This window comes from Podarcis pityusensis (genome assembly GCF_964106645.2).
Source record: "Podarcis pityusensis genome assembly, chromosome: 14".
Taxonomy (NCBI): domain Eukaryota; kingdom Metazoa; phylum Chordata; class Lepidosauria; order Squamata; family Lacertidae; genus Podarcis; species Podarcis pityusensis.
In genome coordinates this window covers 37,535,288-37,562,011 of record NC_138039.1, presented here as the reverse complement: position 1 = coordinate 37,562,011, position 26,724 = coordinate 37,535,288, and the positions used below count along the sequence as shown (strand labels likewise).

Sequence of the window (26,724 nt, the reverse complement as noted above, 5' to 3'; positions counted from 1 at the left end):
GTTTATCAGGTTTTATTTACCCTACCGGGGGGCTCACTAAATAAGACTCTCTCATTTCCTCTTCCAAGAATTGTGCAAGGCAGATTAATTTAGCAGATAAGGGGGGTTCAAATGATAGCCTTTACAGTGGTACCTCGGATTACAGACTCTTTGGGTTACGCGTTTTCAGGTTACGGATGCGCTGAAACCCAGAAGTACCAGGTTTTGGTGCCTGTGCATGCGCAGAAATGCTAAATCGCTCTTTGTGCATGCGTAGAAGCACCAAATTGCATCACACGCGTGCACAGACACGGCACTGCAGGTTGTGAATGCTGCGGGTTGTGAAAGTGCCTCCCGCACGGATCACGTTCGCAACCCAAGGTTCCATTGTATATGTAGGAACAGACAAATCTGTCAGTTCTGGTTTCTCTTGGTTTCCCAATTTTCAGTTCCTCACATCAGTTTGCATTTTTTTAAAAAAGTCCTCATTAAAATTCATCAGCATTTTCATGCAATTTTTTGGCAATATGGGTGGCGGCCATTTTGCATATGACCACCAATGCATGGGTTCTTTTGAACCCAGAAGAGGGCAGAACAAAGGTTTAATGGAGCGGGCTGGGGCGTAAAGGGTTGTAACAGGGCAAGATGGGCTTATGCATGCTCCGCCAACCCAAATGGGGGCCAGAAACAGAACTCCTGCGTAAAATGGTCACCACTTGTATATGAACGTTTGTATGCAATCTTGCCTACTATACACATTTTTGCAGACAAATTTTCCAAAGAATAATACATATTTGTACTGTACTTTCATTAATCAATGGCATCTTAATGCACGCTTTAATGCATGGATTTGTGAACACAATACCCAGTTGGGAGAACTGCACTGCAAAATTCAGAGAAGAGCAAATTTCGATGGATAGCTGTGTTTCAGTTATTACATTCCCCACCCCCAAAAAGTGTGAATTAGGGTGGGTTTGGCTATGAATGCAAATCAAATCAAATTTCTGCCCCTTCCTTAGTCAGGTGTCTGCTGGCCACGCCTCCTCCAGCAGCTCACCCAGTGTAAATGAGAAAGGGCCTCTATGAACATACAACAACAGCATCTGTAGGGTTTCCCCACCTGATTGGGCAACCCTGGCCAATCAGGATTCTGCAGTCAGGTGGAGTCCACCTGTATGAACTGCCCCTTACTCACTAACTCCAAATTTGTAGCTGCCACTTGCCCTCAAATTCACTTCACATGGTCATTCGACACATAGAGCATGTTTGACTACTTGTACTGAATTTTTCCCTACATTTATTTTGTCTATTAAATTTCTATAATGCCTTTCATACGAGGATTACAGGGCAGTTTATAATATAAAACCACAAAAGAATGTAACATACATTGCTCTTACTGCTCCCATCCACTTTTATAACAACTCTGTGAGGTAGGTTAGGCTGAGAGACAGTGACTAGGCCCAAGGTCACACTATAGGAGCCTTGTGGCCGAATGGGGACTTGAACCCTAGTCTCCCCAGTCCCAGTTCAACACTGTAACTACTATGTCTTGCTGGCTCTTTTGCCACTCTGAATGAAGCCCCTGCATTTTGAACAGCAGGCCAGGCTCTGGTCGTCTTTCTCAAGCATTTCAGACATGGCTAAGCAACACAGACAAACACATGTCAATTTTTATACAGGTGGTTCAGCATTCTGAAATGTTCCTTTTAAGCACACACAAACTTATTTGCATGTCAGCCAAACCATGACTTAGACTGCACTGAGCTAAGCTATGGCTTGTCTTAACATGCTATTCAAACCCAGGCTCGTGGTTTAGATTTCTCCAAACCAAAATTTGGAACCAAGATTCGTCTTATGGTTTACAACTTCTGCTTTGTTTGGAAAGAGGGACCATGTGCCTGGGTCCCAAGGACATACCAAGTCAAACCATGGTTTAGCTCAGCACAGAACCAAGATGTCTGAGGAGGAGCAGAGCAGCAGTGATCTCCTTCCCTAGGAGCCTACAAGTTTCCTCATTTGCACCAACCTGTGGTCTGCCTTAGTGTTACGGGCAAACCGGTCCAGTATAATACGCTTCGGCAATGCTCTCAAAACTCTGTTTTCTACATTTCCTTCTTGTTTCTACTCAGCGATTGTGCATCTGTTCACAGCTTTGTTTATTAGCTTGTTATTCTTGCCTTCGGTTTGGTTTGACTTTTACAACACTTCCCTCCCTTGTTCTGCTCCATTATAACATACACACGTACACATCTTGAAGATCCTCTCTCCTTCTCTTTTGGCAAGTTCCCGCCTTCCTCGTTCTGCTTCCTGAATACATGCCAACTTAATTCCCCCATCTACAGCTAGCGTATTGTACAAATTTTATCTATGACTATCTACCTTTCTTTTCCATGACAAAAGACTACTGCAATTTATTGAGCCATGGTCCTCTGCAGCTTTTCACACCCTATCAACCCAGACACCCCCACCACTCAAATGTGCCCCATCTGTACTGGGAACTGTGGTTTGTTAAGGGTGCTGTGAGTTGCTCAGTCCACTGTTCTGCTCCCAGAGTAGTTTCATCAATCCCTCTTCACAGGGAACTCTGGGAATTGTAGTTTAGGGAGGGGGAGAGGGGTCTCCTAACAAGTCTCAACACCCTTAACAAACTACATCTCCCAGAATTCTTCAGGGGAAGCCATGACTACTTGAAGTGGCGTCACAGCCCTTTAAATCTATAGCTCTTGTTGCGGAGTCCCACTTGTTGAACTCTAAGCTCCAATGTCCACATGCGGCACAATTGGAGGGCTAAACTGTTTAGAGGACAATCCATCTATAATCTTTCCCCAAGTTTGACTAATTCAAATATTCACTGGAAAGAGCAGCCTAGTCTTCTCACAAGACCATAGCCCCTCAGATCTGAAAGAGAAAGTCAAATGTCTTTAAGCACCCCATGTTAAAACTTATTGCCTCAGAGAAGATGACCAGTGAGAAAGGGTCTCTTTCCCCCCCAGAGGTGTTCTGTTCGGGTATGGGGCACAATTTTTACATGACAATGTTTTTAAACAAACATCTCTTCACACATAAAACTGAGGTGATAGAATCTTGAGAGAAAACAGTAGCAGGTAAGTCAATGAATGTTCCAACTACCTTTTGATCTGGCACCTCTGCCTGACAACGTACTCTGGACAACCCAGGTGCCAGAAAGACCACCTCTCCCTTATATCCCTGCCTGGAATTCAAAGGTCTATGGATGCCCTCATGATGCCACAGTCCTCTGAGAATATGGTACATGGCAACTCACGAGAGAGCATTCTCAATAGTAGCACCCCAATTCTGGAATGCCCTTCCCTCTCAGGTGCAGTTCTGAGTTTTGACGCAACACTAATGGAGTTTCGGCGCAAACTAAAAATGTGCATTTGGGCAGGGCCATGCCACCTCACCTGGCTGATGTACTAATGTAGTTAATAAACCAAATATTGATTTAATATTAATCCAGAATGCGGCAGCTAGACTGGTGACTGGGGGCGGCCGCCGAGACCACATAACACCGGTCTTGAAAGACCTGCATTGGCTCCCAGTACATTTTCGAGCACAATTCAAAGTGTTGGTGTTGACCTTTAAAGCCCTAAACGGCCTCGGCCCAGTATCCCTGAAGGAGCATCTCCACCCCCATCGTTCTGCCCGGAGGCTGTGGTCCAGCGCCAAGGGCCTTCTGGCAGTTCCCTCATTGGAAGAAGCAAAGCTACAAGGAATCAGTCAGAGGACCTTCACGGTAGTGGCGCCCACCCTGTGGAACGCCCTCCCATCAGATGTCAAACAGATAAACAACTACCTGACATTCAGAAGACATCAGGGAAGTTTTTAATGTATGACATCTTAGTGTAATTTTGGTCTTTGTGGAAGCCGCCAGATTGGCTGGGGAAACCCAGCCAGATGGGCGAGGTACAAATAATAAATTATTATTATTATTATTTAATGTACTTTAATGTTCCTCACATTGTTAACCACTTCCTGGAAGGCACTTTCCATCTGGCCCAGGGGGTGGGGCCCAGGGTCACCCTACCCTAGTCCAGTGAGTGTGGTGTTTAAAATTTTGGTTTATAGGGGTTTTTTTGCAAAGCAGATGTTCTTCCCCTAAGCTACAGCATCCCTTGATCCCCACTACCCCACTGCCAGATGTTTCTCCAACCTCCACCAATAGGAACGGCGCAGATGTTGCAGCCCCCAGGGCCACCACCCACCAACAGTCTCCTCGTCATTATAATTTTAAAAAGCATCCACGATGCATTAGTCCCTTTTCTGGAAAAACTTGTATACCAAATCACATGCCAATTCACCTCCAAAGGAAGACACGATCCGTGAATAACCTACTTGTTTCGGGGCAGTGTCCTATATTCTCCGCCAGCTCCTTTCCCCCAGTAGCTGTTTTGTCCTCCCTGAGAGCCAACATTGTTGCTCTCGCCAACAAAGATGGAATGAGTCACTTCTAGGCTGCAGCCTTCATCGATGGGGAAAGTTCCATCGCTATAATTAGATGAACACGGACAAAGAAACACACAAAAATCAGATAGCAAGCATTAGCGCAGCCCAAAAATATTCTGCCAGCACAGGTGTAGCTGTCTTGAAAATAGGTAATAGGAAAGGAACAACCTAAATTGGGGTTTCCCAAACTTGGATGTCCAGCTCTCCCCCCCAGACTACAATTCCCATCATCCCTGACCACTGGTTTTGCCAGCTAGGGATGATGGGAGTTGTAGTCCAAAAACAAGTCCAAGCTTGGGAAACACTGACCAAAATGATCCAAGCCCCTGAAAAACCTTCTCTCTTGAAGAAAAGCTAAATCATTTAGGGGGAGGGGTGTAGTTCGGTAGCAGAGCATCTGTTTCGTATGCTGAAGGATCCTGGTTCAATCTCTCGGCATCTCCAGGTAGGGCTGGGAAAATCTCCTGCCTGACACACCAGAGAGCCACTGTCAGTCAGTGTAGGCAGTACTGAGCTGTCTAGAACAATGGTCTCAACTAGTATGAAGCAGCTTACAGTGGTACCTCAGGTTACATACGCTTCAGGTTACAGACTCTGCAAACCCAGAAATAGTACCTCGGGTTAAGAACTTTGCTTCAGGATGAGAACAAAAATTGTGCTCTGGTGGTGCAGCGGCAGCAGGAGGCCCCATTAGCTAAAGTAGTGCTTCAGGTTGAGAACAGTTTCAGGTTAAGAACGGACCTCTGGAACGGATTAAGTACTTAACCTGAGGTACCACTGTATATGCTTTTTCATTTGCAGGGATACAGAAAACTGCCTTAAACCAGCTCAGAGTTTTCTTGCATCTAGCCCAGTATCATCAACCACAGAGCAGGAGGAATCTGTGGCCCGTCCAGATATTGCTCCATGCCTCTCCCATCACTGCTGACCACTGGCTGCACCACCTGCATCTGACAGGAGTTGGAATCTCAAAACATCTGCAGAGCCACAAGTTTCCCATCCATGACTTACTCCAACCAGTAGCAACACTCCAGTGTCTCAAGGCAGCCAGAGAGAGGGGTCATTAGCATCAACTTAGATGAGAGAGACTTACAAAAGGTGGCAGCTGATAAAAAGAAGTTTTTCTCCCTCCTTAAAATGGTGGGGCATCCAATGAAACTAAAAGGAAATAAATTCTGGGCTGACCAAGAGATTTGTTTGCTCGGTGTGTAATATATGAAGGGGTTTCTTTGTTTCTTTGTTTTGAAAAGTCTACACAGTTCACTTAGGGTAGATCCATCAATGGCTATTAGCTATGGCAAGATACAGGCAGAACCTCTGGTCCTCCAGATGTTGGCAGACTCCCATCAATCCACACCAGCATGGCCAGTCAATAGGGCTGATGGGAGCTGTGGTCCACAACATCTGAAGAGCCACAGATCCCCCCCCCTGCATTAAGAGACCCTCTACCACCTATTACTAGACAGCACTGGTTCCTTACAAATATGCCTCTATTAAGAAAGGACAACTTACCTGGCTAAAGTGAGTCCGATCCCATTGTCTGCAAAGCTAGGAAGTGGAGAAAAAATACAAAAAGGTAAGTTCGAGGGAATGCAAAATGCTGCTTTCTCCCCCCCCCCCCCACACACAAAAAAACCCTTACAGAGTCATTTATTTATTTACAGGTTCATAGAACACCCTTTAGGGCACAATCGTCTCCACAGCAGTGCAAAAGCTATTAAAAACGCAAACCTACATCCTTCATTTTATTTATTTGACAAATTTCATATACCGCTAGATTGTCACAAAACCCATGATTGGTTTACAAGAAATATTTAAATTATCAATAAAACCAGTTAAAAACAAGCACAGTGGTACCTTGGTTGTTGAACGGCTTAGTTGTCAAACAAATCAGCTCCCAAACACTGCAAACCCAGAAGTGAGTGTTCCGGTTTGCGAATGTTTTTTGGAAGCCAAATATCCAACGCGGCTTCCATTTGAGTGCAGGAAGCTCTTGCAGCCAATCGGAAGCTGCAGCTTGGTTTTCAAATGGTTTCAGGAGTGGAACCGACTCCTGGAACGGATTAAATTTGACAACCAAGGTACCACCATAAAAATATTTTTAAAATAATTAAATTTAGCAGTCAAAAAAAGACTGCATCATAAAATCCAAGTGTCTGGATAAAGGTAAAGGTAAAGGGACCCCTGACCATTAGGTCCAGTCATGACCAACTCTGGGGTTGCGGTGCTCATCTCGCTTTACTGGCCGAGGGAGCCGGCGTACAGCTTCCGGGTCATGTGGCCAGCATGACGAACCAGAGCAGCGCAAGGAAATGCCGTTTATCTTCCCGCCAGAGCGGTACTTAGTTATCTACTTGCACTTTGACGTGCTTTTGAACTGCTAGGTTGGCAGGAGCAGGGACCAAGCAATGGGAGCTCACCCCGTCGTGGGGATATGAACCGCCGACCTTCTGATCGACAAGTCCTAGGCTCTGTGGTTTAACCCACAGCGCCACCCGCATCCCTGGATAGGCTTGCTTAAACAGGTGCCGAAAAGAGTGCAGCAAAATTGATCTAATTTCAGAGTACAGGTAAAAGATCAATTAGTCACAACTGCGGAATGAGGATTGTGGGGACCAGGTAACAGTGCCAGTTCCACAGGTCGAAGTGGCCGAGTAACTTAGTTTTACCGTGGCTGAAAGGAACAAGCCTGGTGTTCTGAAGACACCTACCCACAGTTGCGGAAGACAATGTCTCCTCCCCGAGCCCAGGCTCCATGGTCGTTATTTTTGAAAGCAACAAGGCCATCGATGACAGCAGGAACCCTTGGCTTCGCAGGGTCAGCGTCCTGATGTGGACGGAATCTGGGGCAAAGAATCGAGTCAGATCACCAAGAGCCCAGAAGAATGGGAAATCAGAGACATGAGGGGGAAGCATCAATCAAAAACCACCATCCATGCTCCCAAAATACCTGAACTGAAATAAAGCTCCAGTCTTCCAGCAATTTTGGCCACATAAAAACGTACGTTGGAACGAGTTCAACAATGCAAACCGAGCTTATGTTACTGCATATGGTACTTGCATGGCTAAAAATAGCAAGTGTTGGAATAGTACAGTAGAAAGAAACCTCTGGGCTATACGCCCCGAGGGATTGAGATCGTTCATCGTTTTGGAAGCGGTCCCAGAAACCCCTTCACGTAACTTAGCTTCCCAGCTCTTCTCTCTTCCCTGATCCCAGACCAAACGCCAAGTATCTGAGATTCTCCAAATGCTCCAAAGCCTGGGCTACTTCAGACGTGCATATTGTTGTTTTGACAATTTACACACCCCTTAATTATATTCAGCCCAGAGCTAAAAAAAAAAACCTCGATGCGGAGAAAATAAAAGTCAGTTAAAATTATAAAATCAAAATTCAGCAAAAAATGCCTGTCGGAATTTTTTTTTTTTAAAGTTTTCAGTAGACAATGAGAGATGGGGTCTGTATGTTTAATGAAGGGAGTTTCATTAAACAGAGCCCAAATACAGATTGCCTGGTTACTTGTGATCCCCCACGACTTGTGAATCTCCACCCTCAAGTCCTCCGTGATCAGCCAAAGATATAAGGAATTTCGCAGTCCCTGGGGCATGCTGAACCCAAGTTGTTAAGGGCCTTGCAAATTAATACAAGAACCTTGCACCCGGCATGGTAGCATGCAGGGAGCCAGTACATGTTTTCGAGCATCAAAGTTATGTGCTGGCAACAGCCTGTCCCTATCAGCAGCCTAGCCACAGCATTTTGCGCAGCGCCACTGAGTTTCTCCTCACCTGCCTCTGTGAGCTGACACCACTGCAAAGCACTGTGTGTATACGGTTGCGTAAATTCTATCCGCAGAATTGGCTTAGGCCACATTCACAACGTACATTTAAAGCACTACAATGCCACTTTAAACAGTCATGGCTTCCCCCAGAGAATTATGGGAGCTGTAGTTTGTTAAGGGTCTGAGAGTTGCTAGGAGACCTCTATTCCCCCTCCCAGAGTTCCCTGGGAAGAGGGACTGATTGCTAAACCAATCCAATAGGAGCAGTGTTTATTGTCCGGGGGGGGGGGGGGTCTTAGAAGCAAATTCAGCCCCAGCACAATGGGAAACACACTTCCTTACTGCACACCAGACAGACCATTGCAACACGCAAGTCATTTGCGGATAGTTCCCCCCCCCCTGCCCCATCCCATCTGTCTCTAAGGAGCTGACACACACCTCACCAATTTTATCTTCACAACAACCCTGTGAGGTAGAAAAGGCAGAGGAAACAGGGATTGTCCCAAAGTTGCCCAGTGAGCGTTTTGTGGCTGGAGTGGAGATTTGAACCAAAGCTTTCCGAGGCATAACCTGACACTCTTAACCACAACGCAACACTGGCTTGCACATCCCCTCAGATTTCAAACATTTTACTAGTTAGTAGACGTGAGTGCCCACCCCAAAACACGGAGACAGAAGCACCGAAAGGACTGGAAATCCCCCTAAAGCAATAAAATTAAACTCAACGCACCGCAAAGGGCAGCATGACATTTTGTTTACACACCTGGCGTTATCCACTGTCAGATATTCTCGAGGATTTTCAGCACTGGCTTTCGTCGTCTTGACTCCTTTCCCAATAAACAAGCCAGCCTGGAAAATTATTTTATACACACTCACACAAACGTTCACCATCTGAGTTCAATTATTTTTGAACAAGCAAAGTGTACCATACTTGGTAAGGAAGGACTGGAGCATTTTGCTAAGGGAGCGGAGATATAAAACATAGGCAGGTATTGGCACAAAAAGCAATGGGCATGCTAGAACCTGTGGCCCTCCAAATGTTGTTGGACTTCAACTCCCATCATCCTTGACTGCTGCCCATGCTGACTGGGGCTGATGGGAGTTGGAGTCCCATTAACATTCTGAAAGTTCCAGAAGCTTAAGTGTTATTTTTGCTTACAAAACCTTTCATATACTTCTGCACACCTAGGGAGTAGGGATAAATGAATTTCTCAATCTTTGGCCTACCTCATTTTTCATTTATCTTAAATTCAGGCCTCCACATTTCTGCAGCAATTTGTGATTTTTAATTAAAAAGAAAATCCTTACTAAAGTTCTCCAACGTTTCAGTTCCAATTTCTCACAACATGAACAATTTTGTGTGGTGTTTGGACAAATTTGCAAGCCATTTCCCCTAATAAAGAGCATTTTTGAATATTAGCTTCATCAATATACGCAGAATTATGCATGTTCTGGTACTATATATGCATTTTTGTGCACACAGCTTGGCTGTACAAAACACACTGCAAGATTTAGAAAATTGCAAATTGCGAAGGCAGGCTGTGTTCCAGTTCACCCCCTATTTCAGAAAATCCAACAGGGATGAGGCTATAGCCCATGCCAGCGAAGAGGTCAGAGCAGGCAGAAAACTGCCTCGGAGCCTACCACTGACTGCTCAAATCCTAGAGCATGGGAAAACCAGTGGACCTCTAACTGTTGCTGGACTACAGCTCCCATAAGCCCTAGCAGACATGGCCAATGGGCAGAGATGATGGGAGCTGTAGTCCAAAGCAACATCTGAGAGGATCCTTTAAAAAAGGCAGGGAATGAAGAAGGGAAGACAGTTGACTCAAGGAAAAGAGAGGCAGAAGCACCAGCTACACCAGGGTTTGGGTCTCCAGCTGTTTTGGGACTACAATTCCCATCATCCCTGACCGCTGGTCCTGCTAGCTAGGGATGATGGGAGTTGTAGTCCAAAAACAGCCAGAGACCCAAGTTTGGGAAATCCTGAGCTAGACAAAGATAAAACCCACATCCCCTTGTGACCATGTTCATATCAAGGCACGCGGTCCCTGGAAGGTTGCCCACAATGGAATCTTGGCCTTAGTTCACCATCCTTGCCCTGGTATTTACAGAAATTTGCAACATGCCTTGAAGTTGGAGTGGACTCGGTTGTTGTGAAACGTCCCCAGAGGAGTCAGTTCAGACTGCCCGGCTGGATACTGTCCTTCAGACTGTCCAGTAGGAACCCGGTGGAAGATATACCATATTCCAACGTCCTGGAGAATGGGGGCAGGGAGAAGATGCGTAAGAATCTCCAGAGTGAGCAAACGTTACTGAATTAAACTTTGCTTGCTAGCTTACACTGGCTAGGGATGCGGGTGGCGCTGTGGGTTAAACCACAGAGCCTAGGACTTGCCGATCAGAAGGTCGGCGGTTCAAATCCCCGCGACGGGGTGAGCTCCCGTTGCTCGGTCCCTGCTCCTGCCAACCTAGCAGTTCAAAAGCACAAAAGTGCAAGTAGATAAATAGGTACCGCTCCAGCGGGGAGGTAAACGGTGTTTCTGTGCGCTGCTCTGGTTCACCAGAAGCAGCTTAGTCATGCTGGCCACATGACCCGGAAGCTGTCTGTGGACAAACGCCGGCTCCCTCGGCAAATAAAGCGAGATGAGTGTCGCAACCCCAGAGTCGATCACGACTGGACCTAATGGTCAGGGGTCCCTTTACCTTTACCTTACACTGGCAGGGGGCAAGGGCATTATATTATATTCCCGACAATGGGCTGTGTCCAATATAAGTCCTATGCAGAGTAGAACCATTGAAATTAATAGACCTAAGTTAGCCATATCCATTACTTTCAATGAGTCTGTTATGAGTACTGGATACAACCCCATGTCTGGCAACAGGCCTGTAGGAAGCTCTCAGAACCCTCGCAAAAAAACTCACAATACCCAGAATTCCATGGAGGGCCAAAGGGATCCTGTTTGAAGAACAAGATTTAAGTTTCAGGACTGGAGACAAGCAAGCACGCAGCCTTTATCTGCCTTACCTGAGCACCTGCAGCTGCATTCTCTATGAGATTATTATTTGGGTTAGCAATCCAGAAGGAGCTGACAGCCCTGGGGAGAGGGAAACACAGAGATTTATTTTAAGTCACTGAACAGGAAGAAATAAAAAATGTTATAGCACCGCAGTGGCTGGCGCTTGGCCACAATACTGCCATGAATCCTTAAAAGTCTGCAAAGTCCTATAAATGACATTCTTTATGAGAAGTTCAAGGCATTAAGTGATGTCAGGCAAGTCACAGAAGCTCATTACGGACCGAGCTGTAAATTACAGCTAAGAAATCGTTAGCGGAAAAGCTCGGCTCCACAGGAGAAACAGGATTCCCAAAGTTCTTTGGGGGAAAGTCATGTGCTTCAAATGCAGGGTGTATACACAGCCTAAGGCAGACCACTGCGTCCATCTACCTTAGTTGTGCTGACTCTGAGTAGAAGCTGCATTCCAGGGTTTCAGGCATGGAGTCCTAGCTGGCGTCGCTGGGGATTAAACCTGGAACCATCTGCAGATGTTCCTTCAGAACAAGGCTGTTCTAATTGAATCATTAATGCTAGCGGGGGAAAACAAAGAGATTTGCCCCAGAAATTATATGCATCCCCCAAGAATGGATCCTGATTTCGGCATCACCTGCTATTGAGCACTAGCTACCTAGGTAAAAGGTAAAGGGACCTCTGACCATTAGGTCCAGTCGTGGCCGACTCTGGGGTTGCGGCGCTCATCTCGCTCTATGGGCTGAGGGAGCCGGCGTTTGTCCGCAGACAGCTTCCGGGTCATGTGGCCAGCATGACTAAGCCGCTTCTGGCAAACCAGAGCAGCGCACAGAAACACCGTTTACCTTCCCACCGGAGCAGTAACCTATTTATTTACTTGCACTTTGACGTGCTTTCGAACTGCTAGGTGGGCAGGAGCTGGGACCGAACAACGGGAGCTCACCCTGTCGCGGGGATTCGAACCGCTGACCTTCTGATCAGCAAGTCCTAGGCTCTGTGGTTTAACCCACAGTGCAGTCTCTAATTATTCAAACTTTCTCATTCCCAGATCGCTCTGCTGAATAAAGACATGATCTCAGCTGGCAGAACAGGCTCAAAACCTAGCCCATAACATCTGTGACAACGCAATCTCCTTAGTGATAACCACCAATCTGATGAGTTTCTCCAGGAAAACTTCAGTAGGAGGAAGAACACTCGAGAGTGCTATCTTATCAAAAGTCCAGCTATAGATATATTGTACCAGTATGTCTGCATGACTTCTCCATCCCGGCTGTGCCACTGCCTCACATGCAGACAGTGTAAAATGCAATCAACGGTTAAACATTAAACTCAAGTGACATGTGTCATTAGAGGAGTGCCAGAAGGTAGACCTGCTGGCACATCTCTGGGTGGTTTACAGTAAATCGGCACAGACTCTTGACTCCCAAAGGTTTAACCTTAACAACAACAAAACGACTCTGTCCCTAATTATATTACTGAGATAAAAAGAGTGATTGGGGTTGCCAGGAGGAGAATTATTTCCAGGAAGGGCACTGAGATTTCTTCAGTTCTTTCCATTCCATTTTTCCGGTATTAAAGTCAGTGCTCCCAATCTGCAACTTTTTTTAGTGCATGCATGTTGCCCAACATATGCCATTTTTGCATACTGGCTCGGTCGGCAGACTATGAGACTCTTAATCTTAAGGTCGTGGCTCAAGCCTCGCAATAGGCAACAGATTCTTGCACTGTACTCTCCTGGTCCCTTCCACCTCCATGATTCTATTATTTCTTCTGCAAACGATTTTGCAAGCGAACACTGTGAGCACTGCAAGATCCATGTGGCCCTGCGTCTTGGTGAAAGGGTTCTTGAGGAATCCTCTTACACACACAGCATTTGCATGCCCCAAAATCCAAACGCTGCCTCTTTATGGGACAGGTGTGTGGATGAAATACAGTGGTACCTTGGGATGCGAACGGGATCCGTTCCGGAGCCCCATTCGCATCATGAACAGTGCATAATAATAATAATAATAATAATAATAATAATAATAATAATTTATTTATACCCCGCCCATCTGGCTGGGTTTCCCCAGCCACTCTGGGCGGCTTCCAATAAAACACTAAAATACAGTAACCTATTAAACATTAAAAGCTTCCCTAAACAGGGCTGTCTTCAGATGTCTTCTAAAAGTTTGGTAGTTATTTTTCTCTTTGACATCTGGTGGGAGGGTGTTCCACAGGGCGGGTGCCACTACCGAGAAGGCCCTCTGCCTGGTTCCCTGTAACTTGGCTTCTCACAGCAAGGGAACAGCCAGAAGGCCCTCGGCGCTGGACCTCAGTGTCTGGGCAGAACGATGGGGGTGGAGACGCTCCTTCAGGTATACTGGACCGAGGCCATTTAGGGCTTTAAAGGTCAACACCAACACTTTGAATTGTGCTCGGAAACGTACTGGGAGCCAGTGTAGTTCTTTCAAGACCGGTGTTATATTGTCTCGGCTGCACATCTGTGTGTGCGCAGGTCGCGTTTCGCCGCTTTCGCGCATGCGCGTGACGTCATTTTGACAGTCTGTGAATGCGTGAGCGGCGAAACCCAGAAGTAACACACTCCATTACTTCCGGGTTGCCGTGGAGTGCAACCCGAAAATACTTATCCTGAAGCGTATTTATTGTGAGGTATGACTGTAAAACCCTTAAGTGAGCTACCAGGTTGTACAAATCAATTGCTTGATCCTTTACACAGCACCTTGTTTATATTCGGGGGAAAACCAGAACTGTTCCATGCATTCTATGGAGACACGCAACAATCTCCCCCCTGGAGTTTTACTTACATGCAGTCGGTGCTCGGGACAGGAACATACCCTCCATGCACATTATCTCGCATTGCGAGGCACATGGCCTCGTTGCGGTCAGTCGGCAAGATTGTGCCTGCCTTGGTAAGGAGAGCCAGGTTGTGGTGAAACGTGTTCCGCTGCTCTGTCCCATCCTCCAGGAAAAAACAGTGTCCCAGAGTGTCATAGCCGATGGTATCTTTCACCTAAACAAGCCACCCACATCAAAAGAAGGAGGGACAATTGTTAAAAATAGGCTGCACTCATCGGAGGCGAAGCAACCTGCTCTGGTACCCGGAGCGGCGCTCGTCCCAGAGGGCATGGCATGCATCCCAGGGGGTGTGGCGTGCCGCCTGCAGGGGGCATGGTGTGCATTCTAGGGCCATGGCGCGCATCCAGGGAGCAGGGCGTGCTGACCATGCAGTAGGGCGCACATCCCGGGGGGTGCGCAGCGAGCAGCGCAATCCCAGGAGGGTGCCGCCAATCGGGGGTTGGCATTTTGTCCCCCCCCCTTTGGAATGGCACCAGGAGACGGCCGCCCCCCACCCCCATCAGAACGCCCCTGGCACCCATGAGCCTGTGTGTGGAGACACCCAATGTAGTGTTCTACAGATGTTGATGGGCCACAACTCTCTCTCTTTTTTGGGGGGGGGGGGTCTACAAGCATATATATATATGTGTGTAAAGGTAAACGGACCCCTGACCATTAGGTCCAGTCGTGACCGACTCTGGGGTTGCGGTGGTCATCTTGCTTTATTGGCCGAGGGAGCCGGCGTACAGCTGGGTCATGTGGCCAGCATGACTAAGCCACTTTTGGTGAACCAGAGCAGTTCACGGAAACGCCATTTACCTTGACGCTGGAGCGGTACCTATTTATCTACTTGCACTTTGACATGCTTTCGAACTGCTAGGTTGGCAGGAGCAGGGACCGAGCAACGGGAGCTCACCCCGTCGTGGGGATTCGAACCGCCGGCCTTCTGATCGGCAAGTCCTAGGCTCTGTGGTTTAACCCACAGCGCCACCCGCGTCCCTTCATATATATATATGTATGTGTGTGTGTGTATATATATATATATATATATAATCACACACACTTTCTATTAAATTATCTGTTTTACAATTTAGAATGTTCATTTAAATACTCTTACAATGTCAATGACCTCCCTTCTTCTCTTTCCATGGTTCATTTTGCGTATCATAAACTAAACGATTCAGTATTCCATTATTACATCCACCCAAACTTGTTTGAATCTATCTTAATGCTGTCAACGTTTTCAAGTATACACAATTTCCCCCTATATTCAATAAACATTTTCCAATCTTCTTTAAACATGAAGGATCCTCATTCAAGAGAAGGGAGTTGTAAAAAAAGATCAATTTTTACAGCCTCCTTGAACGCGCACCATGATAAGATGCTAAGCGTTTCAGCTGGAACAATTCCTTGAGCATGGGGCCAAGGAACCCCAAAAAAGGTCCTATTCCTTGCACACACCAGTCTGATTGCTCTCAAAGACAGGAATGCAAAATCTGCATCAAGTCACACTGAAGGAGAAGCACTTGACTTTTGGGGTGTTTTTTTACATTTTAGGTTTAACCCGAAACACACACCTTTAAACATATGGGACTACTTGGATTAAGGTTTTGCTTAGCATTGACTTACGATCCCTCCTGCTACATACTCTTTGACGCTACACACACACACACAATCACACACTTCTGGCTGTGAGCCTGGGTGATACAGTCTGAGAAACATTTTGGCCAGGTTCCTCCTGCCTCATGTTGCGTGATAGGTTGGGTGCCAAAACCTAACCATGATTGAACGTCATGAAATAGCCATCAACACGCATTGTTGGAGAGCACAAAGGTCATTTATTGTGCTGCAGAGCTATATATAAGTTAGCTATTTGGAGCCATCCCAAATCATCTCATCACTAAAAACTGAGATGGATAGAAACAGCAGACTTAGCTATGCTATTGGCATCCATCTCTGGAGAGAGAGAGACAATGGAGTGCGCCTCTGGGGGTGGTCAAACCGCTGTGTTAGCAAGCACCAAAGTGACCTCCCTGGGGCGCAAGCGTGGACAGTGTCTATGGAGGACCTGTGCTGCTGAGACAACAAGACCCTTCAGTTTCACCAATGTGGTCCATGTATTATATCATATTTCCAAGACCTTCCAAATATGCAATACAGAATTATGCTTATTTAGACTTCTCCATTTATCTTTCTGCATTTTGACCTTCAACTTTCCACACAGAATACATACTGCAACATGTGCCATTTTCAAATACGACATTATATTCTTTTAACACGATTAAATTTCACGTTGTGCAAGGGAGGACTTCAACACCACGGTTGGTCTAGCAGCGCAGGGTTGTCCAACAAGTCGATCGTGATCTACCGGTCGATTGTGAGATGCCCCTGGTCAATTGTGGTTGATCGTGAAACCCCTACCCCCCTGGCTCCTTAAAAAAAGCCCAACAACTCTGGTCAATACAATGGGTAGATCACTGCCAGTGTTTTTTTTAGTGGGAGTAGATCACAGTCTCTCGGACGTTGGACATCCCTGGTCTAGCGGAAACTCATTGGATTGCCCAATCTATCATACAACAACATTCCCAGCAACCAGTTTATGCATTCTCTTGCACAACAACATTCCCCTAGTGCAGGCATGGCCAAACTTGGCCCTCCAGATGTTTTGGGACTACAACTCCCATCATCCCTAGCTAACAGGACCAGTAGTCAGGGATGATGGGAATTGTAGTCCCAAAACATCTGGAGGGCCAAGTTTGGCCATGCCTCCCCTAGAGCAAAACATTCCAGCACTGCAACAAGCATACTGCTAACTGCCGTTAACTTAGGGGTACCCAAACACTGTAACAGAACTGACTGCAAGTGGACATGTGAGTTACTATAATCAGGAAACAAGAAAACAGCTGCCTACCCAAAGGCCATTGGCTCCATGGATGGCGACACATCTCGAGAAGCAGTGATGGATGGCCAGATTGTCAAGGTAAGATGGTGGGTTGTAGCCTCCTCTCTCATCTACATCTCCTGTCAGATGGAAATGTACTGGATAGCTACCTAAGACCTGCTGGCCCATGTTCTTCAACTCCACCCCCGACATGTGGACAGAGGTAAAACCTTTTTGGATCTATTCAGACAAACAAGAACACATAAGGAAAGAGTCTGTGGCAGAAAGAAGAAGCACAAACTGATTATCAGGACCAGCAAGTGGTACAGCATTTGTTGACAGGGAAATGAACAGTAGCCAGAGGTGTGGTGAGCAAGAGGATATTAAGTTTCTACTCTTGTTTTGGAATATGGAGGTGCCTAAGTACATAGAGGACTAGACCTACAATACTACAATACTGTATTCATTAATACAAGCAACATTAAGCAAGACTGTCTTTTTAGGGCTGGGAAATTCAGGCCACTAAGTATCTGGGCTGGGTTTGGTCAATGTCCACCAAAAACACACTTACTTTAATTTGTCCTCCAAAAGTATCAAAGCTGAAAAACTGGCAGTGGTTTGGTCCGTAACAAGAGTCCTCCATTTCTCCTTGGATAAGTATATTTCGGGTTAAGAGGCCAACCTCTGCCCTCATGTCTACTCCATCCACAATCTCACCCATGTGGAGATAGAGGGGACTTCCTGGCAAAATAATTGTAAGAAGCTTGAAAGGGTCTTCCTCATGCCCTATCCCAACCCACTGAGCCTTGCAATATTGATCAATAGCAAATGAGAGCAGGAAACTGATAAAGGGATAAAGACCATCCCTTAGGGTGGAAGAGTGAGGGAAATTCATTTGAAGGCTACAGTATATGAACTGTGCTTTCTCAAGCCATTACAAGTAGAGCATCTCCGTTGCCCACAGATGGTCCCAGGTTCAAACCTGAGCACCTCCAGATAGGGCTACAAATATACCAATTTTGAACCCTGGAGAGCCACTGCCAATCCATGTAGACAACACCGAGATACACGGATCAATGATCTGACTCTGCTTAAAGGAGCTTCTTATGACCCTAGTAAAAGAATCATAGAACTGTACAGTTGGAAGGGACCACGAGGGTCATCCAGTTTGACCCCTGAAATGCAGGAATCTTTTGCCCAACATGGGGCTCAAACTCTTTTTTAAAAAAATATTTTTTATTAAATTTTCCATTTTAACAGTTCAATCAAATCACATTAAATATTCCAAATTATAAAAATACATTTCATATAGTATAAATATTCTGCCAAATTATAAATTTTTATTGGGGCTTCCCATGCTTCAAGTTCGGTGGGGCTCTGATCATCTTATATCTCTACTGCCTTGAGTTTCCAATAGTTCCTTTAATTCTTCCTGTTGTTACCTTTCCTTACGTGGTGCTCAAACTCAAGACCCCGAGATTAAGAGTCTTAACGCTCTACCAAAAGGAGAACAAATCGAATAATTCCCCATATCCAGCTTAGCCCACTTTCCCTAGCTCAATTCAGCTGTTATACAATAAAATACAATATTACAAAGAAAAGCAGTGAAAATACGTTTAAAAATTAGTATGAATATTTACTGAGGACATCTCTCAAACTATCTGAACAGAGCTCCCGGACCATGAGTGGTTCACAGACCACAGTTTGGGAACCCCTGGCTCTAGCTCACTGTTTACACTGAAGAGTCAAATGGTTGCACCTGCTGTTCATGAACTCTCCATGCTACCATTCCTCATTACTTGAAAACTGTTTCCATTTTTAGCTCTTTGATCAATTGGCCGCCTTCATTCATAACATAAACTAAGGAGCTCTGTCGCCAAAGGAGACCTTAAGGAAGCATTGTTGGTCGTACCATCAATCTTCACTTGGTTCGTCTGACATTCAGGACAAGGCAGAAGATTAAACTCTTCAGCCTGGTGCATGGAATAGTCCGTGCTGGCAATGACGACCTTGTCTCCGGGGAACCAACTGGTTACTTCATCCACCAAATCCAAAATTACACCGTTAGACACTTCCACTTTGAATCCATGATGGGGTACTCCTAGAAAAGAGGGGAAGTGATCAATAACATTTGCTTTTGGAGCTCTTCACTCACCAACAGCAATCTATTGGGTCAGGTCTACCTCATCTCAAGTCCCACTTCAGCAAACGCCAACCTCAACCATCTCAGTTGCATTCCTACTGTCCCCATTCTCTGCTTGGGGAAGGGCAAGAGGTCAGTGGTAAAGCATATGCCTGGCAAACAGGAAGCTATCTTAAACAGTCAGACCATTGGGCCCTCCAGCTCTGTATCATCTACAACTGACTGGCATTCACAACCCTACCTGGGAGATGTCGGGGATTTTACCTAGACCCTCTGCATGTAAAACAAATGCTTTGAAACTGAGCTGCAGCCCTGGCCAGATTCAACCCCTGGCATGTTCAGTTACCAGCATCAGTTAGCAAGTGGAGCAGGGGATAGACGCTGGCAATATTGTGATAAAAAGGTAAAGGTAAAGGGACCCCTGACCATTAGGTCCAGTCGTGACGGACTCTGGGGTTGCGGTGCTCATCTCGCTTTATTGGCCGAGGGAGCTGGTGTACAGCTTCTGGGTCATGTGGCCAGCGTGACTAAGCTGCTTCTGGTGAACCAGAGCAGCGCACGGAAATGCCGTTTACCTTCCCGTCGGAGCAGTACCTATGTACCGCTCACCCTGTTGCGGGGATTCAAACCGCTGACCTTCTGATCAGCAAGTCCTAGGCTCTGTGGTTTAACCCACAGTGCCACCTGCGTCCCCAATATTGGGATAGATGGACATAAAATCTGGCCCTGAGTAGAACAGTTCCCTATGGTGCTTCCTTTTGCCATTCCTGCATTGGAGAGAGCCATTTGAGCAGTCAAAACTAGCCAGTGAATTGACAGATCAAATGCTATACATGTACCCCAAAGAGGCCTAATATTTGAAGCAGAGGTCAGCAGCTGGAAAAACCCAGCAGCACCTCTTCCCTGGCAGTAAAAAATAAAATAAATTAACATTCGCTGTTCTTTCGTGGCATCCAAATTCATTGGCTTCACTCTGCTTAAAGGCAGGACTGGCCCCCAATTCTGCTTAGCTCCAACCAGGAAGGTGGTCTGGGTAATTGTAGCTCCAGGACGGAAGGCTCAACATTTGGTGATTTGAGCTCCAGCAGGGAGAAGAAGCAGGATGTAAATGAAATATGATTAAAATCTGTGTCCTCACCCAAGCACGGCACCTTGGCTATGTAGGAAGTGGACTCTATAAGAGAATGGGGTTGAGGCACTGACCTTCTATCCTTTACATATATATCAGACTTTGCAGCCTGATCCCCTTTTGATATTTGGACTACAAACTCCTATCAGAGTCTAAAACATCTGAAAGTTGCTGGGCTGGTGAAGGCTGTTTATATCCTCAAAAGAAAAAAGCCGAATTGCAGACCCGGAGAGCAGATAAAGTGTTAATTTTGTAACGAGGAAAGATACTAAGGGGTGGAGGGAGGGAGAAACCCAGCTGAACTGTTATCAACAAGAATTTTGACAGCAGATAACACTGAATACTTCAATGAAAGAACAGAAAAATCTGTTAACTAGCATAATGAGCAGAGTTTCGACATTCAAGAGATCAAACAGTTCTCGTTCCCCAGAGAAACGAGTGTCTCCGGTGAGTGTAGTGGTAGAAGACACTGATCTTCACCTGGTGAGTTAGGATCCACTAAGGGGTCGTGGCCTGATCCAAAATAGGTGTCACAGGTGTGCTACCACCATGCATATATACACGGTAAAAGTTTGAGAAAAAGATCCCCAAATGCATGTTTGGGTTAAAAGAGGGTCCCAGGTCTGAAAAGGTTGAAGATACCTGCTATGAAAGATCAAAGCCATATCTGAATGGTCCAGTGCTAATGGAAGCCAGTGCAATATAGAGGACAGTGTGTCCCATTAGGGCTGGAGAGACCCTGCTCAGCCGTCAAGTTCAGTGGGTCACCTTTGCCAGTCACACACACTCTGCAAAACCTAACTCACAGATCTAGTTACAGGTAGGTAGCCGTGTTGATCTGCCGTAGTCGAAACAAAATAAAAAACAAATCCTTCCAGTAGCACCTTAGAGACCAACTAAGTTTGTTATTGGTATGAGCTTTCGTATCTGAAGAAGTGTGCATGCGCACGAAAGCTCATACCAATAACAAACTTAGTTGGCCTCTAAGGTGCTACTGGAAGGAATTTATTTTTTATTATTTTGTTTCTAACTCAGAGTTACTGTGGAAATAACTCTGGCTTTGAGCAACTTGGGGTAGAAATGTACAAAATAAAGAAACAATAAAATGAATAATAGAGAAAATTAAAGGAAGCTTGCTCCTGGATGAAAGAAGAGTGTGTGTGTGTGTGTGTGTGTGTGAGAGAGAGAGAGAGAGAGAGAGAGAGAGAGAGAGAGAGAGAACACCAGTTCTTAACTAACACATGGTTGGGAAAAGCAAGCAGCCTTCATACCTTCTTTTGACATACACTTCACTGTAAAAATACCATGCACAAAACAAGGATATTTTTAGCCTCATGGAATATTTGACTACAGCCAAATAATAGATCATCAATTGATTGCCCCAGCCTATGACCTTGTCTGGCTTTCAGAGGTAAAAAGCTAGAACAGCAGGGTTTAATCAATAAACTGGTTTGTAATCTATCAAAGGCTCTTTAAAAAAAAAAAGTTAAAGATCTAAAAACAGGAGTGTGGATTTTGGTTCAGCCTTATTGGTTTACTCATACGCAAATTTAATCAATCAGATAGACTTGAGATTTCTATAAACTGGGCGACAGCTCAAAAGACATAGGGAGGGGACAGAAAGAAGATAAACACCACTTGAACAAGAGATTAGAAAAGGGTTTAAAAACCTTTGATCCATCCGCTGTGAGCAGCGATTGTAAAGACAATGCCTTCATACGTCTTAAATTCTCTTGTCGCTGTTGCCAGCCTTGTTGTCCCGTTGCGTTGAGAAGGCGTTGCATCCTCTGTGATGGAAGATGCATCACCACCAAGAATCCCAACCAGAACCCAGGGCTGCCTGGAGGGGGGGGGGAGCAGACTTGTGATGCAGAAATGGAACACCCTGTTCACATCTGAACCTCAAATTCATTCAGTGTCCAGCATCGTCTGAAGGCCAAGTCCTGCTCCAAAAATTTGCAATCAAAATATACGACGCTCTCTCAGAAAACCACCCGCTTCCAGGGAAGTGGGACACCAGAAGAAATCCTGTAAAGTTTAGCTTAACAGTGGAGGTAGCTAACTCACGCTGCCGTGACGGACCTGCAGCTAGCTTTGAGAAATTCTGATTAAGCAACGAAGCACCGTAACTCCAAAGACCAACAGAGCCCAGCAGCTATTCTGCAGGCAACCTGTGGCCTTAGTCCACAAAATGCAAAACCTGGAACTGAATATAATTCATCTTAATCGGCAAGAATACAGGCAAAGTCCCCACTGAGTTTGCACCCAGTTATCTCAGAAGGGGGAAATGGGACCAGCTTATCAGGCAGAAGGCAAACTCTGTCCTTAAAACAACACAACAGCAGCGGCAAAAAGGTAACAGGGGCTTCTGAGTTTTGATAGTTTCAAAACTGCACGCCGCATCCTTTAAATACGGGCACAGGTTTTCAGCTTTGATGTCATTTGCTTTGGGGACAAACCTTCAGAGGAATGTGGAAGCCAAAAAAACTTCTTGCATGAATTGCCAAGCACAAAAGGGGAGGGGATAACTCTGTTAGATTGGACAGCAGTACAACAGTTAGGAAAAGGGGCCAGGAGCTGTCCATGGTGGCAATGTTAAGTTTTCCAACAGAACCATTTTCTGAAGGAGCTCACTGCTACATGCACCAAGCGCAAGCATGCTCTCTCTTTTACAGGTTAATAGACCTAAAAAGAGTTTGCTGGAACACCCTATGCTTAGATATCCCTATAACCTCGTTTTAAACACCACAGAAATTCTGGTTCCTTGCACTCTGATCAAAATGCCAAGACTATCAAAAATATATAAGGGAGAACACCATTCAGTTCAACTGGCAAGTTCCACAGACACTGAACGTGGGGTTTTTTTTAGCCCCTGTGTACCAAACCAAAGTATCCATATTGCCTATGGAAGAAAACGGGATTTGTGAGCCATCAAAAAAAGTCACCTCACTGCTTCTTAACCTTGTAGGGTTTCATTTGCTGGCAAACATGACAACCCAGTTTATTTTCGTTTCCTTCCCTTTCCCCTTCTTTGGAAACCACCACGTGCATGCACAACACTGAACACAGGATGAGGAACATTTGGCCTTCCAGAGGTTGCTTAACTACAACTCCCATCAGCCCTAAGAAGCACTACCAATGGTCAGAGTTGATGGGAGTTGTAGTTCGGCTTCCTCTGGAGAGCCAGAGGTTTCCCCGCCGCCACTAAAGCAAGACTACAATGAACAGCCAGCTAATCCTAGTTGCCAAGTTAGTGTTAACTGGCCATGCTTAGGAAACAAGCACAACTGAAACAAACAGCATATAATAATAATAATAATAATAATAATAATACAGTGGCACCTAAGGTTACATACGCTTCAGGTTACAGACTCCACTAACCCAGAAATAGTGCTTCAGGTTAAGAACTTTGCTTCAGGATGAGAACAGAAATAGGGCTCCGGCGGCGTGGCAGCAGGAGGAGGCCCCATTAGCTAAAGTGGTGCTTCAGGTTAAGAACAGTTTCAGGTTAAGTACGGACCTCTGGAACGAATTAAGTACTTAACCTGAGGTACCACTGTAATAATAATAATAATTTTTTATTTATACCCCGCCCTCCCCAGCCAAGACCGGGCTCAGGGCGGCTAACAACCAATAATAAAAACAAGTTGATTAAAATACAATTTAAAAGATTAAGCTACAACATTAAAACATTAGGGTGCAATCTCTTTGGATATACACATCCAAACAATCATAGCACGATAATTATCTAATCTGGGGGGGGGGGAATATGGAGGTCATATCTGTGTAGCCCCCACAGCACAGGGCACTAGGATGCCCTACACGTTTGCAGAATTGCACGCATGAAAGTAAGAAGCCACATTTGCAACGTTACCTGTATTGCAGGTGCAGGACGTATTTGCTGTGCAGCAGGTTCTTGAGGAAGAGCCGGGTCTCCAAGGTCAAACTCTTGGCTGCAGAATCCCCTACTGCCAGGGCTACTACGTGGCCCAGATATTGGTGGGCAAGGAATTCCCTCAATCTGCGGCTCTCGTCAACAAGGAGGTGGGTGTCAAAGCGTTCAGCGGCCACTACCTGGGCTGTGCCCGCATCCACTATTCGGACATTGAGGCCACGACTACTCCAGCGCTTCTCAGAAGTGTACCGGCCGTACCGAAGTCCGCCCGGGTACAAGGTTTTGGCCAAAAGCGTCCAGGATCGAGGCTTCCTTCCGTGCAACTCGAGAATGCCACCTCTGCCCACTCCCATGAATTTTCTGCCATAGCCCTCCACGTCGGCTTCGCCGGTAGCTTTCCCATAGAGAGAAATGGTGGCCTTGGAATGGTATGGGCGGCATTCGGAGCCCACGTACAGTGCCCCGCCATCCTCAAGAAGGATGCTGCGAGCTCGTAAGGTGATGGCTTCCTCCGGATCATCTGCAAATACTAAGATCCCTGGAAGGGAAGCACAGAGAGAGAGACAACAATTTTCTCAGATTTGTGATCTGGCGCAGCATACTGCAGTGCAGAGGTGATGAATCTACAACCTTCCAGACATCCCAAGACTACAAATCCCATCATCTCTGACCATTGGGCCACACTGTCCGGAGCTGATGGGAGCCCAATAGCACCTGGAGAGCCACAGGTTCCCCACACTTAGGACTCAGCTACATTAGTAAATGGGACGGGGGCGGTGCTGTGGGTCAAAACACAGAGCCTAGGACTTGCCGATCAGGAGGTTGGTGGTTGGAATCCCCGTGATGGGGTGAGCTCCCGTTGTTCGGTCCCTGCTCCTGCCAACCTAGCAGTTCGAAAGCACGTCAAAGTGCAAGTAGATAAATAGGTACCACTCCGGCGGGAAGGTAAACGGCATTTCCGTGCACTGCTCTGGTTCGCCAGAAGTGGCTTAGTCATGCTGGCCACATGACCCGGAAGCTGTACGCCGACTCCCTCGGCCAATAAAGCGAGATGAGCGCCGCAACCCCAGAGCTGGTCACGACTGGACCTAATGGTCAGGGGTCCCTTTACCGTACATTAGTAAAGAAAAGGCATTTTATATGCATTAGGTGACACCAGATGGCGCTGTGGAGTTCCGTCTGTTGCCAACGTGTTTTCCCGCTTTGCGCTTTACAGCGCGTTTTCCTAAAATACTTTTTTGATGTGTCTAGATCCAGACTTGGTGTAATGGCTAAGCAACAGATTGGCCAGTCCCCAGTTAGAATCTCACCCATGCCAATTTACTAGGTGGCCCCCCAGGAAGTCACTCCCTCAGTCTCAGACCCCGACATCTGCAATATTGATGATAATAAGGACTAGAGGAGGATCGAGCTCAGGAGTAAGTTCTAAACTGCAGCAGCAGGTCAGACTATAAAACATCCCCATGTGTATTGTTCAAAGAACAGAGGATGGGGAAAGATAATTGCACAGGAATCACATTCAGGTGCAAAACTTTCCAACACCAAAAGAGCCTAAAATATATTTGTGGTATCAGCTTACATCACAATAATGAGCCACAAAACATCCCCAATCTGCTGTTTGATGTGACAAACTAACACAGCCATTCCTCCACTGTACAGTAGAATCTGTACTCTAATGTTAGGTTCACTGGGCAATAGTACAATCCTCTATTGGTTCTAATGTAGATCTATGCAATCTCCAGCATCAACATGCCAAATGCCTCCAAGTACCAGCAGCTGGGGAGCAGGAAAAGGCAGCTTTTTCCCCGCTTCCCAGCTGCTGGTACTTTGCATGTTGATGCTGGACGTTGCACAGAGCTACATTAGAACCAAGAGGTGATTGTACTATTGCCCACTGTGGTTTCTCAGCCTCACCCAGAGGGCCACTGGGTGGAGAAAAAGGATGCTGTGCTCAGCAGGTCATTGGTCTGATTCAGCAGGGCTCCTCTGATATTCTTACTGATGGAATTAATGTCAACACTTCATGAACAAAAATATGCCCTGAACAGAGGAGAACAATGCTTTTGCCCTTTTAAAAAATTGCAAATATAACAAGGTCACAAGAACTGGAGAATGTTAAAGGGCAACAAACCCCCAACCCCCATTCAATTTATGTCACTGGAAAGCTGAGAATTGATTGTTTGATTGAATGAATGACTGGCTGGTTTTATTGCAATGATGTCCCACTTCCCCCACCCCCAAGGGGCTTAATGCAATATACATGCTTCTCCCCCCTCCTCATTTAATCCCCTCAACAACCTTGTGAGGCAGGTTAGGTTGAGAGGCATGATAATAATAATAATAATAATAATAATAATAACATTATTATTAAATATGACCGAGTGGGTTTTTGAACCTCGTCTCAAGGGGCCTAGTCTTACATTCTGACCCCTACACTTCACTGTTTCTCAGCCTCTTTCCTCTGTCTTTAACTCCAAGTTACTTGCACCTGGTGCATAAAATGCAATCTGAATCAATTAGATGCAGTAATCAATGCATTCGGTCAATACAAATGCAGAGAGCTTTTTAGAGGCAAGCAAATAAATAGTCA

At 45.9% G+C, this 26,724-nt stretch overlaps 2 protein-coding genes across 6 annotated transcripts in view; both read right to left on the bottom strand.

Moving 5' to 3' along the window:
- LOC308462531 (cell surface hyaluronidase CEMIP2-like) overlaps positions 1-26,724 on the bottom strand; it is a 101,397-nt gene that overhangs the window by 50,845 nt on the left and 23,828 nt on the right. For all 3 annotated transcript variants that reach the window (XM_080980253.1, XM_080980251.1, XM_080980252.1), the window contains 12 exons: positions 24,114-24,672; positions 21,910-22,079; positions 18,880-19,068; positions 17,539-17,708; positions 16,998-17,207; positions 14,056-14,261; positions 11,248-11,317; positions 10,349-10,477; positions 8,983-9,068; positions 7,155-7,286; positions 5,956-5,991; positions 4,333-4,485 (listed from right to left, as the gene is read on the bottom strand). In XM_080980253.1, coding sequence (XP_080836379.1) covers positions 4,333-4,485; positions 5,956-5,991; positions 7,155-7,286; positions 8,983-9,068; positions 10,349-10,477; positions 11,248-11,317; positions 14,056-14,261; positions 16,998-17,207; positions 17,539-17,708; positions 18,880-19,068; positions 21,910-22,079; positions 24,114-24,672 — 2,110 coding nt within the window. The remainder of the gene's footprint in view (positions 1-4,332; positions 4,486-5,955; positions 5,992-7,154; positions 7,287-8,982; positions 9,069-10,348; positions 10,478-11,247; positions 11,318-14,055; positions 14,262-16,997; positions 17,208-17,538; positions 17,709-18,879; positions 19,069-21,909; positions 22,080-24,113; positions 24,673-26,724) is intronic.
- The window catches only part of CEMIP (cell migration inducing hyaluronidase 1), a 168,297-nt gene that overhangs the window by 139,384 nt on the left and 2,189 nt on the right, over positions 1-26,724 (bottom strand). The window lies entirely within an intron of this gene.